The following is a 14,568-nucleotide window of genomic DNA, read 5'->3' on the forward strand; positions in this document are numbered from 1 at the left end:
AATAAGTGTTACACAATTAGGACATGTGTTAAAACATTGACAGTGTGTGCTCCACACATACCTTTGTATTCTTCAGGAACTGTGAACATTGTGGTTAAGCTTTTGCTCCTCGTAGATGTTCAACAGGAAACTATTGTAGCAGTATGTGGATGTTTGCCTGCAAACTATTAATGAGGTTTACTGGAAGTTAGAACAATAGTGCACTGGCCATATGTAACTGTGTATTATTAGGGGGTTGTGAAAATTGAAAGTAAAAGACTGTGAAACGCAACTGTGCATCTGTCAGCTACATTATTTACAGTTGTCAGTGACGGAATCCACAGCCCATTTTTCAGCCAGCGTAGCAACCCTGTACGTCGACACCAAGGACACCAAACGAAGAAACAAAGTAGGTGAACCACTACAGTGCCTAAAGAGGCTTCTCCAAGATATCTGGCTATCAACATGTCAGAACATTGTTGCTGCACACAGCTGTAGAATAAATACTTTTTTGATATTAGCTGCACTGCCCCAGAAGATTATGCCGCAGGACAGTACCAAGAGAAGTGACACACATATCTGCAGATTAACAAAGTGAGAGAGATTTCAAAATGTCAAGCAGGCAGAACTGAGCTGTTCAGTTAACACATCCACACGCTAGTACTACCTAACTTTATTTATCCATCTGGATTTATTTATCCATCTGGATGACTAAGAATTTCATACTTGGAGCTGCATCCAGTGTGTGCCCATATTTCTTATCCTTTAAGTCATTTTCATTTCCTTCAAAGTCTCTTGGTTATGCAGTCACATGGATTGGTAATAGTAGAATGAATTTTGGACAGAATAATGTATCATCATCATGGTTATTCCAGCTAACATCCTCTGTCAAAGGGTTTGATCAAGAGGGTTTCAAGCACAACATTCACTGACAAAACCTAAGAACACACATGACTCTTGTTTGTTTGGAACTATACAACTAAAAATCTTAACGTACAAAGCTGTTTGCTGTGAACCAGCTTGAAGCCTGTTCATTCTCTTACCTGTATTTGAATATCTTATACTTTTATCAACATCTCATCTCAGTTTCTACACTTTCTTCAATGCCTTTGGTAAGCCATTTATCTAGGTCAAAGACAGCAGTGGACCAAGTACCAAACCTTGTAGGACACATATTTAATGTTTCTCTTCTCCATATTTAGTTTTATTCCTGTAGTATAACTTGTTAATGTGAACCTACGTTCCTTGTTGTTAAGATGATGATGACGATGATGATGTTGTGTACACCCTTTATAGTAGCTCATCACATTATCCTACCTGTGCACGTCGCCTCATCTCTGCGTAATTAGTGTGACGCACAAAGGCTAGACAAAAATACAGAAACACCAAGAACAACAACACATTACCACATCTAATATAGCATAAGAAAACTGTTGGCATTCAAAATGGCTTCCAGTCATTTCAGAATGGATAAATACAGGTTCTGTTTCGCTTTCAAAGGAATCTTATACCCTTCTTCCTGCAAAATAGTGGCAAGTTCAGGTAACGATGATCGAGGTGGATTGCTACCACACGTCCTTCTCTCCGTGGTAGAATAAAGAGCTCAATTATATTGGCATCTGGTGACTGTGATAGCCAGGCGAGACGTGAAAACTCATCCTCGTGCTCACAAAACCAGTCCTGGATGATACAAGCTATGTCACCAGAAGCTCTGTCATCTTGGAACACAGCAGCACCATTGGGGAACAAACAATGTACCATGGGGTAGACTTGATCTGCCAAAATGCTTATTTGATAGCAGTAATGTGACATGCAGAGTACCCAAGAAGTCCATGGAACCCCCAGCAACTTTCATTCTTGGGATGTAAATTTTGTCAGAATTTGGAAACAGTGTGCAACAAGACAATGACCAAATGACTTCTTTCCATTGCCGTATGGTTCAGGTTTTATGGCTTTGGCACCAGGTTTTCCTGTTACTGGCATTTGCATCAGTGATGAGTGGTTTTGGAATTCCAGCTTGTCCTACAATTCCCAGCTTTCGGAGCTCCCTTCATGTTGTTTTCGTGCTGACAGGATCTGTGAGTGGGACAACCTGTTCTGCAGTGACTTTTTAGGGTATCTTCTTAATTTTCGCCACATTCCTCTTCAATGTCAGTCAACACACAGTTTCATTCATAGTGTGGCTTGTCTGATGTTTTTCTACTTTCTCTGTATGTGATATGAATCTTCTACACAGTCTCTCTTGACACATCAATTACTTGTTACTGAAGCACTCACTATATGAGCACCAATAATTTGCCCACATTTGAAGTCAATGAGCTCCGACATAATGCACTCACAGCTACGAACAACATTGTTCTCACCATGACTGACACTTTAACACATTTAGGGCATTGCACAGACGCAGTTTGTGGTAAAATACAACAGGGCAACCTACAGGCTGGGCTAGCATCTGCATTGATGTTCAAGCATGTATTTCTTGCAGTGCTTCCATAATTTTGTCTGTTCACTGCATATCTATTTGAACCTGTTTACTGCAGTCAAGCATGGGTCTTGCTCTACAATATCCACCCTCCCCCCTCCCTCTCCCATTAGCAAGCTGCTTGATGCCTCACGACTTTTCTTGTCAACCGATCACTTTTTTTATGAGTTGTGTAATAGATTCCTTTTACGTCCAATTTGACTCAGTACGTCATTAGTTAGTTATTCATTCTAATTTTCAGCATTCTTCTATAGCACCACATTTCAGGAGCTTCTGTTCTCTTCTTGTCATGTAGCAGTTGTTGAAGAGTAGCTGCAGAGCTTAATGACTTCTTGGGTTGGTGTTACATTACTTGTGGTACAGACAAGAACTGATTGAAGACGGGTAGGGACTGTGTCTGTTGTGTATGGATGCAGGGGGAACTGGCCGCTGTCCGTAAACATCTGTAAGCTGTTTTGGCCGCAGTCCACAGGACTCAGGTTACTGCCATGGTGTTGGGGCACCTGAGACGAATGCTTTGGCACCTTTGGAGCCTATAGTGTCATCTTGGACCCCTGATGCTGATGCACCTTTCAATTCGCATGTCCCAGACAGTTGATTGTCACTGACGAACAGTGGCGGGATCGTGGATCTCTGAGTGGAATGTGACAGCGGGTACAGGCCACAAGGCTGTCCCTTTACACCTCAAAAACAGTTTTGAGGAATTGCCCACTGCTGAAAGTACACTGAGCCAGCACAGGATAGCTCACTTATTGGGACTGTGTTCAGCCTTCCTGAGAGGTATGGACAAGTGCAGAGGGTGGGATTGCTTATTCATTGTGAACTCCAATGTTAGGCAAGTAGTGGAGCCCCTAAGGGAAATTTTGTGTATGTGTGTGTGTGTGTGTGTGTGTGTTTGTGTGTGTGTGTGTGTGTGGAGGGGGAGCTGGAGTTTACGAGTACTCACTATTTTACATGCCTTAAGACAATCGAGAAAGGCTGAATGGTCCTGTACCTGGGATTAAAATATAAGTAAAACGACAGAGAGTATAAAAGATAGGCACAGGGAAAGTTGATCACTTATAAAAAACATTGGTGAGCCAGTCACCCTATTAACACATTAAGAGCATCACCCTAAAGCCTTAAACTTGTTGGACAAATCATTAAACTTCATAACTCAAACCACATTCATTTAATAGTCACTTAAAATAGAGGGCAGATATGTCGCCAAATCTGCCGCTGCCCTCTGGTCTGAAAACAAAACACAGTCTAATAAAATGCTGTGCACACCACAAGCACCAAACTTTGGAGGGTGCTCTCCCTGGGGTAAGAAGCCATGCATCGTAGGGCTGTGGTCTATGGAAAGACGAACAAGGAGGACCTCATTTTGTCTGCCTTGTCAGATGGAAATATGCCACGGTCACATTGTGGGCTTTACTATACTGAGCTTATTGCCTGTCACTCCCTATTGATACATGACTCTGTACCTCAACAGTGAGACAATAGCATGCACGTGGATGGCACACTGAACAAACTGAGGATCATGAGACACCTCCTTTGCTGCTACATCTGTCGTTTTATTCCCTGCAATATTCATGTGCTCTGGCGCCCAGCAGAAGGACACCTTTCCCAGCCTTTGTGAAGAAGGGCAGTTCAAATTTTCTCTTGGCCTCGGTGTAGATCAGTCTGTCCAGGGTCCTGTACTCCATGATTTTCCTTTCTTTCTGGAGAATCCTGCAGTCAGCCGAGCAAGGCCAGTGGTGCTCTCCGCAGTTGACACAGATGGGAGGCGGGGCACATGGAGTATTGGGATGTGATGGGCATCCACAATCTTGGCATGTGACGCTGGAAGGACAACGGGAAGACATATGGCCGAACTTCCAGCACTTAAAGCACCGCATCAGGGGAGGGACATAGGGCTTTACATCACACCGGTAGACCATCACCTTGACCTCCTTGGGCAATGTATCACCCTTGAAGACCAAAATGAAGGCACTGGTGGCAACCTGATTATCCTTCGGACCCTGGTGGACACGTCGAACAAAATGTACACCTCGCCGCTCTAAATTGGTGTGCAGCTCGTCGCCGGACTGCAAAAGAAGGTCTCTGTGAAATATGATACCCTGCACCATATTTAAGCTCTTATGGGGCGTGATGGTTACAGAAATATCCCCCAGCTTGGCACAAACAAGTAACTCCCATGACTGGGCAGAGGATGCTGTTTTGATCAAGACCCAGGTCTCATTTTGGACTAGCCCTCCACCTCCCCGAACTTGTCCTCTAAATGCGCAACAAACAACTGAGGCTTCATCTTCATTAAAGATTCCCCATTAGCTTTCTAACATACAAGGTACCAGGGTGAATAAGATCCGATGCTGTCCTTAGCGTGATGTTCCTCCCATGGCATGGCGAGTGAGGGGAACAATTTGGGGTCGTACTTCTGTGCGTCGAATTGAGCTCATGATCACTTAGAGACTGCTGGTGTTTCACCACCAGCAAGAGATGATGGACTACGCTTCATCGCGTGTCATCTGCCCTGATGCCACCCACTCCGACCATGGACCCTCCCCACAGGCACCACCCAACCGCAGCAAAGGCCACCTGGTAGGAGGGCCATTGCAGGGAGTCCTGATGCCCCAGGGAAATGGGCATCTACCCATTGGCATACATGGGGAGATGCTGTCCTTAGCATGATGTTCCTCCCATGGCGTGGCGAGTGAGGGGAACAATTTGGGGTCGTACTTCTGTGCGTCGAACTGAGCTCATGATCACTTAGAGACTGCTGATGTTTCACCACCAGCAAGAGATGATGGACTACGCTTCATCGCGTGTCATCTACCCTGATGCCACCCACTCCGACCACGGACCCTTCCCACAGGCACCACCCAACTGCAGCAAAGACCACCTGGCAGGAGGGCCATTGCCGGGAGTCCTGATGCCCCAGGGGAATGGGCATCTACCCATTGGCATACATGGGGAGTTAATGGCACAGGCATCAGCAGAGCAATCCCTCTGTGGTAAGGGGGCTACAACCAAGAGGGTACATGGCGGCTCCACCACAACGGACTGGCTACTGTGCTGGATATCAGGTGCAAAGAAGTCCATGGTCATCGTCGATGATAAAGGCCAAAACGTGTGAAACTCCTTTTAGTCACCTTGTACGACAGGCAGGAATACCTCGGGCCTATTCTAACCCCCGGACCCGCAGGGGGATAACGAACGGATTCCCCCTGTTCAGACTTATCTGTAAATACAGCTACATAGTTGTGGTGCTCATTTAAAATGTCATAAAATATAATATTAAAACCAGAAGCAGGAGTGCAATCTATCCTGTACTCCACTAAACCTAATATTACTTGGTACCTCTGCAGTAACCAGGATGACAGTCAGTTAAAACCACGGATTTGAGCTTGTATGTGCCCTACGCCAAGGGGCTCAAAAAGACACTTCGTGCAGATCCCAAATGGTCTCCTTGCAATGGACAATTGGTAAAGAGGCATTCCATAAATGGACGAGCAACAGTAGGGTATGGTGGAGAACTGGGGACGTATATGCCTGACACATCATGAGGAGTTGCCGTCAGATATTAAGTGACGGTTAACCAGCTTCAGCACAGAGGCTGGGTAAGGGGGCTGGTCCTTAAGTGCTTGTGGCCAGCCTGATCCCTTCATGGTGTAATGCACCATTTACCTTCAGGCAAGAAGCTCTCACAAGGTTCACATAAAGGCACAGTGAAAAATAATGTTAATATATTGCATCACAATATCAGGGGATTAAAAAAAAAGTAGATGAGCTTCTTGTCTGTTTAGAAGATTTAGAAACTGAGGGTGGGAGAGATGTGCTATGCCTGTCTAAACACCATATAGTCACAGGTATGGAAATGATAAATATAGGTGGATATAAGCTTTCAGCACATGTAAGTAGAGACATTGTGGAGAGAAGAGTAGTTCCAATACATGTTAAAATCTGTCATAGTGTGAAAAATTTGGAAACTCAAAAATTTTGCATATGGCAATATATAGAAGAAGGTGAATGTTAGGTTAAAGTAAATAATGGCACTTTTATAATTGTAGCCATGTGTAGGTCCCCATCTGGAAATTTCAACTATTTTTGAAAAACTTGGATTCTTCGTTGTGCTATCTGTCAGACAGAGGAAAGCAAATTATTATTTGTGGGGATTTCAATGAGGATTTTCTGAAAGAGTCCGACAGAAAGCTTGAACTTGGAAGTATTACTTTATTCTTTCAATCTGACATTATTTATTGATTTTCCTACTCAGATGGTACGGGAAAGCAGCACACTGATAGATAATGTTTCCATAGACCAAGATAAATTTAATCAAATAAAAACTTTTCCTGTTAAGAATGGTCTGTCTGATCATGATGCACCATTAGTTACAGTATATGATATACCTCCATACAGTAATGCAAAACAGTCCTCCAAAATAGTGCGTACAATTAATGATTTAACGATTCAAAATTTTAGGGAAAGCTTGCAACAGTTAGACTGGATGAGGTGTACAGGGAACATATTTGAAAACATGTTTCCCTAAGAAAACAGTGAAACATAATTGTAAGAAACCATGTAAAAAGCCATGGCTTACTAAATGGATAAAAATATCTTGTAAATGGAGAAGGGAACTGTATCTTTTAGCTAGGAGGATTAATGATCCTCAAACAGTGAAACATTATAAGAACTACTGCACTGTATTAAGAAAAGTTATTAAAAAGTCCAAAAGTATGTGCATTATGTCTGACATTAGCACATCTGATGAGATTAAAACAATTTGAAATACTGTTAAAAGGGAAACAGGGCAACAGAGAGCACAGGAAGACTGTGTTTCTATTAAACACAATGAAAAGTTTGTTAACAAGAAGTCAGAAGTAGAAAACATTTTTAATAACCATTTTTTAAGTGTTGTAGAGAAAATAGGCTCCAGCTGTTCATTAGAAAATGCAAGGCAGTATACGGAAGAGGCAGCACCTATGCAATTTGATAAAACTGAAATTCAAACCACCTCTTCTTCTGAAATTAGGAAAATAATAAATTCACTCAAAAGTAAAAGCTCGCATGGAATTGATGGCATTTCAAACGGAGTACTAAAAGCTTGTTCCCACCAAATAAGTAGAATTCTCAGCCACATATGTAGTAGCTCACTGAAACAGGGCATTTTTCCAGATAAAGACTGAAATACGCTATTATTAAACCATTGCATAAAAAAGGGGATAGATCTGATGCTAACAACTACCACCCAATCTCACATCTGACAGCTTTATCCAAAGTTCTTGAAAAAGTAGTGTATTCAAGAGTAGCATCACATATTTGTAAAAATGAAGTACTAACAAAATGTCAGTTTCATTTTCAGAAAGGCTTTTCAACAGAAAATGCTATATATGCTTTCACTGATAAAATATTAGATACATTGAATAACTGAACTTCACCCATTGGGATATTTTGTTATCTCCCAAAGGCTTTTGATTGTGTGAATCATGAATTTCTTCTAGATAAGCTTTAGTATAGCGGTATGAGTGGGACATTGCATAAATGGTTTAATTCATACTTAACTGGAAGAATGCAGAAGGTTAAAATTAACAGTACAGATGGTCTGCAAAAACCAGCAGAGTCCTCTAACTGGGAAGGTAACAAGAATGGTGGCCCAAAGGGTTCAGTCTTGGGTTCCTCATTGTTCTTAATATATATGACTAGCCACTCTACATTCATGAAGATGCAAAGCTAGTTCTTTTTGCTGATGATACAGGTGTAGTAATCAAACGCAACAAGCAAGAATCAGCTGAGGAAATTGCAAATAATGTCTTTCAGAAAATTAAGTGGTTCTCTGCAAATCGACTCACTAAATTTTGAGAAAAAACAGTTTATACAATTCTGTACAGTATATGGCATAACACCATTGATAAATATGGTCTATGAACAGAAGTTTGTTGCTAAGGGTGTGTGCACTGATGAGAAATTGAATTGGAAGAAACACAATGATGATCTGCTGAAATGGTTAGGTTCAGCTACTTATGCTATATGGATTATTGCAATTTTTGGTGATAAACATATCAGTAAATGGGCCTACTATGTCTATTTTCATTCACTGCTTTCATATGGCACCATATTTTGGGGTAATTCGTCATTAACAGAGAAAATATTCATTGCACAAAAGTGTGTGGTCAGAATAATAGCTGGAGCCCACCCAAGATCACCTTGCAGACATTTATTTAAGGAAGATGGGATATTCACTGTACCTTCGCAATACATATAGCCCTATTCATTTATGGAATTTTTTCATTAATGATCCATACCAATTCAAAAATAACAGCGAAGTGCATAGCTACAATGCTAGAAGAAAGAATGATTTTCACTACTACGGATTAAATCTCACTTTGGCACGGAAAGGGGTAAACTACGCTGCCACAAAAATCTTTGGTCATTTGCAAAATACTATTAAAAATCTGACAGATATCCAACCAACATTTAAAAGCAAATTAAAAGAATTTCTGAATGACAACTCCCTCTACTCAATAGATGAATTCTTAGATATGAAGTAGTTACTGTAAGAAAGTAAAAAAGAAAATAAATAAAAAAACTGATTGATTATTTTGTGTAAAGAAAACTTATGTTAAAGTGTCATGTTCCACATCATTACAAAATAATGTATTCATGATCTATGGAACAAGGATTAATGTATGTATGCGTGCATGTATTTGAATTTTTTGGAAAAGCATTTTCACCTTTATCATGAAAAAATCAAATATATCCAAATCCCTGTTAAAAATTAGATTAATATATCCAACTACAAAAGAGGTTTGTAATTCAAAATAACTAAAGTAAAAGAATACTACAGAGTTTACACAAAAACTTATTCTTTGTCAACCATTTACATGAAATTCTAAAACAGAAAGGAAATTATGGCAACAGTAATAAACTAAAAACTTAACAATTCATTTATAGTTTCTAACAAAAATAAAAAGTAGCTGATTCGCTGCCTGTGTCTACATAATGTGCTTTTTTCTGAATTAAACCATTTATGCAATGTCCCACTCATACCACTATACTAAAGCTTATCTAGAAGAAATTCATGATTCACACAATCAAAAGCCTTTGGGAGATAACAAAATATCCCAATGGGTGAAGTTCAGTTATTCAATGCATCTAATATTTTATCAGTGAAAGCATATATAGCATTTTCTGTTGAACCATCAGATTAAACTGGGCATGAAATAAACTGATGCATCCGGAAAATGGTTATTTCAACAATAACTGCCATCCCTAGTCCCTAGCTCAGGTACCCCAGGGCAGCCCATACTCAGCTAATTAATGCTGAGCCATTAAGTGTCAGGAAACAGTGGACAGGGTGAGAAAGAAGATCAGTGTCACTTTGTTTGCTTTCCTGGGGCCTTGTCCAAGGTCTGGAGGAGGTTCTGCACCCACCTGCAAATTGAGGCTGATGTAGGGCATGAACGATGCTTGCCGCATGGGTTCAGAGGCCATCCTCATTTCCTACAAGTGACTGGCTGCTTTGGTAAAGACTGTTAGCCTTGCCTGCAGGGTGGGAACAGAGCTATCGTTTAGCAGCATCATTCTCAGAATCAATCTCGGTTCTCTGGTTGGAGCCGAGTGGAGTGCTTAAGCTAGAGGCTCAGCGATGCTGTGATGATCTTTTACGTGGATTTCCTGACCTCAGCTATTGGGCGGAAAATTGTTGGATCCCCATGTAAGTCAGGCGTGTCCCACACCAATGAAGTGGCTACTAGGGTAGCGGAGTATGTGTGGTGTGCACAAGTGGGGTTTTTGAGACAGAGAAATCGCTCCACAGGCCCGATAACGTGCATTCCAATTCCAGGCAGGGTAGCATTTGTCATAATAGTTCAGAGAAAGAAAATGTTAACATAGTGGTAGTTTGCTGCAGGAGTGTCAGTGGAATGGCCCCAGAACTAGTCTACTTATAAATGGTAACGATTCCCGAACAGTACTAGGAACATAAAGCTGTCTGAACCCGATGTTAATAGCAATGAAATTCTAAAATCCAACTGGAATGTATATCACAAAGATAGATCGAACACTGGTGGTGGAAGCATGTTTCTAGCCACAAAAAAATACAATAATATCTAGTGAGCTTGTTATAGATTCTGAATGCTAAAAAGGGAAAAATGTTGCCTGGAATGACTAGTGTGACATTCACTGATATCTGCCAAAGGTACCACACAAGGCAATGCACCACACTTGCCAATGAAGAACTGTTCAGGAAGGTAGTTGAGGTATTATTGCATGGTGGTACGTTTACAACAGATGAAGTTGATTCCAAGATATATCTACATCATCTCACACTGGTAAACAATACATGAACTTCTTTTCTATCACATGCATCCACTTGTTCACCTACAGGATGCTGCAGGTGATTTGTACTTTCAGCAAGACAATGCACCATTCTTGAGGAACTGTCCACACTCATGAGAGTGGTGTATGACCCCCATGACTCTAGACATTAATACTGTGGAGCCCAGTTGAGATGCCATTGTCCACTATGCTGAAAGTCTTGTGAAAGCTGTACAGAACAAGTACAACTGTGCAAATCTAGTTCACAGAGCTCCTGCACCATATCTGCAAATCCTCCTAATATACCAGTCCCCTCAACTACCCATCTTCTTAGAAGTACCACCCCATTCCTGGAATGGAACAACTTAACCATATCCTCCATCAGGCATTCAACTGCCGTTCAACGTGCCCACCCAACCTACAAAACATCCTTGTATCTCTTTATGCCACATCTATTCCCTACACCTTACTATACATGGCATATCTGTATGAAAGAACGTGCCCTGAAATGGGCGATATCCTTCCTTCCTCACTCAAAGTGGTTTTCCGTTGCTGTTTCTTTCTGCATGTAGACCCTGTAAACAGATAACTCAACACGAAAAATATCCGATCTCAGTTTTCATCTTTTAGCACTGACTATTCATAACGCTCAAACCAGGTACAATCCTCAATTAGAACACCATTTTTGAGCAGAGTTTCAAAAAATTAGAATCAGTAGGGAAATTTTTTGTAGTATTCAACCCCACATTACTTTTGCAGCATACAGCAGATTGTATGGATGATAAATTAGTTTGCAAATGACATGTTCTACATCACAGAGTAGCTGGGGTCTTGGTGACCTTCCCTTCCTTTTTAACCTCCCCAACCTATCCTTTCCCCCCACCCTGAGCAGGAACCAACAGTTCCAAAGTTGGGGGATGGTGTCACCACTTACACACTCTTTGATATGTGTGTATTGACAGCACCAAACTTTTTGTTTCCTGAAGGTAAGTAGGCCTACTAGCCTGCAAATCTGTCTAATAATTCTATAGTTTTCTTGAATGAATTTGCCTTTGATAAAATGTAGTAATAAATGCAATATTCAAATTACTAAACTACAGCCTTCTTCATCAAGTAAACTAAAAGAATACAATTATTGTATGATGTCAACTGCAATGCACTGCAAGGTTATGTGCAGTGAACTGTAAAATTATGACTGACTGGAAAGTTACTGTGTGGTTCATGAAGTGCTTGCACAAGAGCAAATGGACGCAAATGTAGACCAGAAGAAAATGCTCACTGCAATCAGGTGAAAGATGTCTGGTTTAAGGAAAAATAAAAATTCAGCTGTCTATTCCATATTAAAGAAAACTTAAAACAGCTAAGCCTACATCTCAAGTTGTACACCAACATAAAACTAAGCAAATGAAACAGATAGATATGCCCACAGACTCATTTAATGACTTTCAAACAAAAAATGAAAAATGAGTGAAAGAAAAGGCTTTCTACAATATTTTAGAATTTCAAAACTGTTCTAAAGATGACCTGAGATAGTAAATTATTTCTAACTGTAAACTATGTTGTATTTGCCTTAGTATGTCAATAATTTATTTGATACTTCTGTATATTATTTTCTATGTACTGTAAAATTATATATATTTTATGTGCCTTATATTATTATTAGTATGTGTACTGTAACAATGTCAACAAAACATAGTTGTAAAATATAAGTAATTTCCCTATGAAGACATCCACTCCATAAAAATGCTCATAGCTGGATCAAAATAAATAAACTGGCTGCCGGCTGCTGCCGCTCAAGAAACTAAACGGGTTACCTTACAAACTCAGAGGAAGTACAGAATGTTACAATTTGTAGTCTTAAAGTAAAGCCAGACACCTACAACGAAGCGGTGTTTCAATATGCATATATTGCTCTCATTACGTTCTTCGGATATGTGTCTGTTGTTTTCAAGACAGATTAGATTACTACTTGTTCCATAGATCATGAATACGACACTTCGTAATGATGTGGAACGTGTCAGGTTAATAAAAGGTGTCTATACAAGATATTACATTAGACAAAATATTACACGACACTCAATTTTTTTTAACGAAGGTTAGAGTTAACACCTTCTCGACAGTTTCAAAAATGGCTTGATTAGATTAGATTAATATTTGTTTCACGCACCATGAATACGACTGTTAACAAAATTGGCTTTAAACTATATAATTCAACGTTCTCTTTTTTTTTCTTTTAATACTTGTGTGATTACTGATGTATATAAAAATCATCTAGTGAGTGGAAAAAGTTGTCATTCAGAAATTACTGTAATTAGTTTTCAAATGCACGTTAAAGAGGGAGGTAATCGGAAGAGACTGTTTTAACACATTCTGCCAGTTCAGAAGTCGTGTATAACATACAGGTTTCTTACTTAGTTTTATTCTGGAGCGGCCAAAGTACTGAAGAACTGGTTGAAATGCGGCGTTACACAGACGTCTGCAATACATCTAACGCAATTCTTACTGAAAACGTCCGATATATGAATCTTCCTGCTAAACTAGAGCACTTCTCCAACATTATAATCAAAACACACTACTACACACCCTCTGCCCTCAATATTTTGGTAAACATTTACGGGCTCGCAAAATCTTTGTAATTCGCGCGAACTACGAACCAAAAAGCAAGTGCATGTCAGCTAACATCTCGGTTGTTAAGAGCGTAATCCTTCGTGTACTCAGAAATGTGTGGCTTCTTCTGTACAGTGTGTGTCCACTAGCAAATAAACATCTGCAAGCACATTTCACGTAAAACCACCCCCAGCTAGTTGAATTCCGCAAGTTTCGTCAACTTGCAGAACTTAGACCCCATAGGTAGCTTCTGCAAGTTGTAGTGGACACAGTTTCTTGTATCTTGCTCACGTAATTGCCAGTTACAAGAAGTTTTTATCAACTGGCAGAAGTTATGTGTGTTCAGTACTCGTGCTAAATGTCAGTGTGGAAAGGGAGAGTGACGCAAAGACAGATGGGCCGAATCAAATATAGCATTGGGACCCCTAAACATGTATCAATGATCACCGCAGCCAAGCAACTGCGAAATGAATTTACCGATTACTTTTATGTTGGTAATTGTTACTTCAGAAACATCTAATAATAATTTTTTCTTCCCATCCGCGTTCTGCCTTCATTATTTGAAAGGCACCTTCAGAGGCTAATTTTGTAGATGCTGATTTATATTTCTTCTTTTTCCTGTTGTACGGCTGCTCTGCTTTTTGTCATACGAAATTTCGTTTTCACAGCACTATGTAATAAGCATAATTTTGTCTTTGCCGTTCGTCCAGGAGCGGTACATAGGAAGCTATTGTATATTTCTGCATTTTTATCTTAAGGCCTGTCCACGCACGATCTGTATGCGAAAATGTCTACGCACATCACATCTGCGCAGACAGATCATTGCGTATGAACGGGATACTTGCGTAGATATGAGATTTGTGCAGAAATTGGAATTGGGGGCTTGAGCGAAATTGCTCGGATCTGTAGGTTCTAACATCGATTCCAGGGATGGAAAAACAATTAACTGTTCTCCATTGCCCCATAATACTGTACTCCTCCCCTCCTGTGACAGAAACACTATCTTATTTCTGGACTTAAATGTCAGGTCTCTGAAAAATAAAGCTGGTGAGGTTGGTATACTATTAAAAAGTAACAAAAGAACGATTTTATGTATAAACGAACATTGGTTAAAGGAAGAAGATATAAAACTGTGTGTACCATCAGGTTTCAAATTAGCTACATACTACTGCAGACCCAGTGAATCTTATGAGGGTTCATCC

At 40.3% G+C, this 14,568-nt stretch overlaps 1 protein-coding gene across 4 annotated transcripts in view; it reads right to left on the bottom strand.

Moving 5' to 3' along the window:
* LOC126163079 (oligoribonuclease, mitochondrial) overlaps nt 1–13,614 on the bottom strand; it is an 84,977-nt gene extending 71,363 nt beyond the window's left edge. Inside the window, exon 1 of one of the 4 annotated variants that reach the window (XM_049919988.1) lies at nt 13,263–13,614. Coding sequence is in view for 2 of the 4 variants with exons in the window: in XM_049919984.1 (XP_049775941.1) it covers nt 13,171–13,246 (76 nt within the window). In the remaining 2 variants the exon portion in view is untranslated. Of the gene's footprint in view, nt 1–61; nt 185–12,573; nt 12,724–13,170 lie in introns of those variants that run through there. The other 3 variants (XM_049919984.1, XM_049919987.1, XM_049919986.1) reach the window with 3 other exon arrangements.
* Between the last annotated feature and the right edge of the window lie 954 nt (nt 13,615–14,568).

Source organism: Schistocerca cancellata, chromosome 2, assembly GCF_023864275.1.
Source record: "Schistocerca cancellata isolate TAMUIC-IGC-003103 chromosome 2, iqSchCanc2.1, whole genome shotgun sequence".
NCBI classification, from domain to species: Eukaryota; Metazoa; Arthropoda; class Insecta; order Orthoptera; family Acrididae; genus Schistocerca; species Schistocerca cancellata.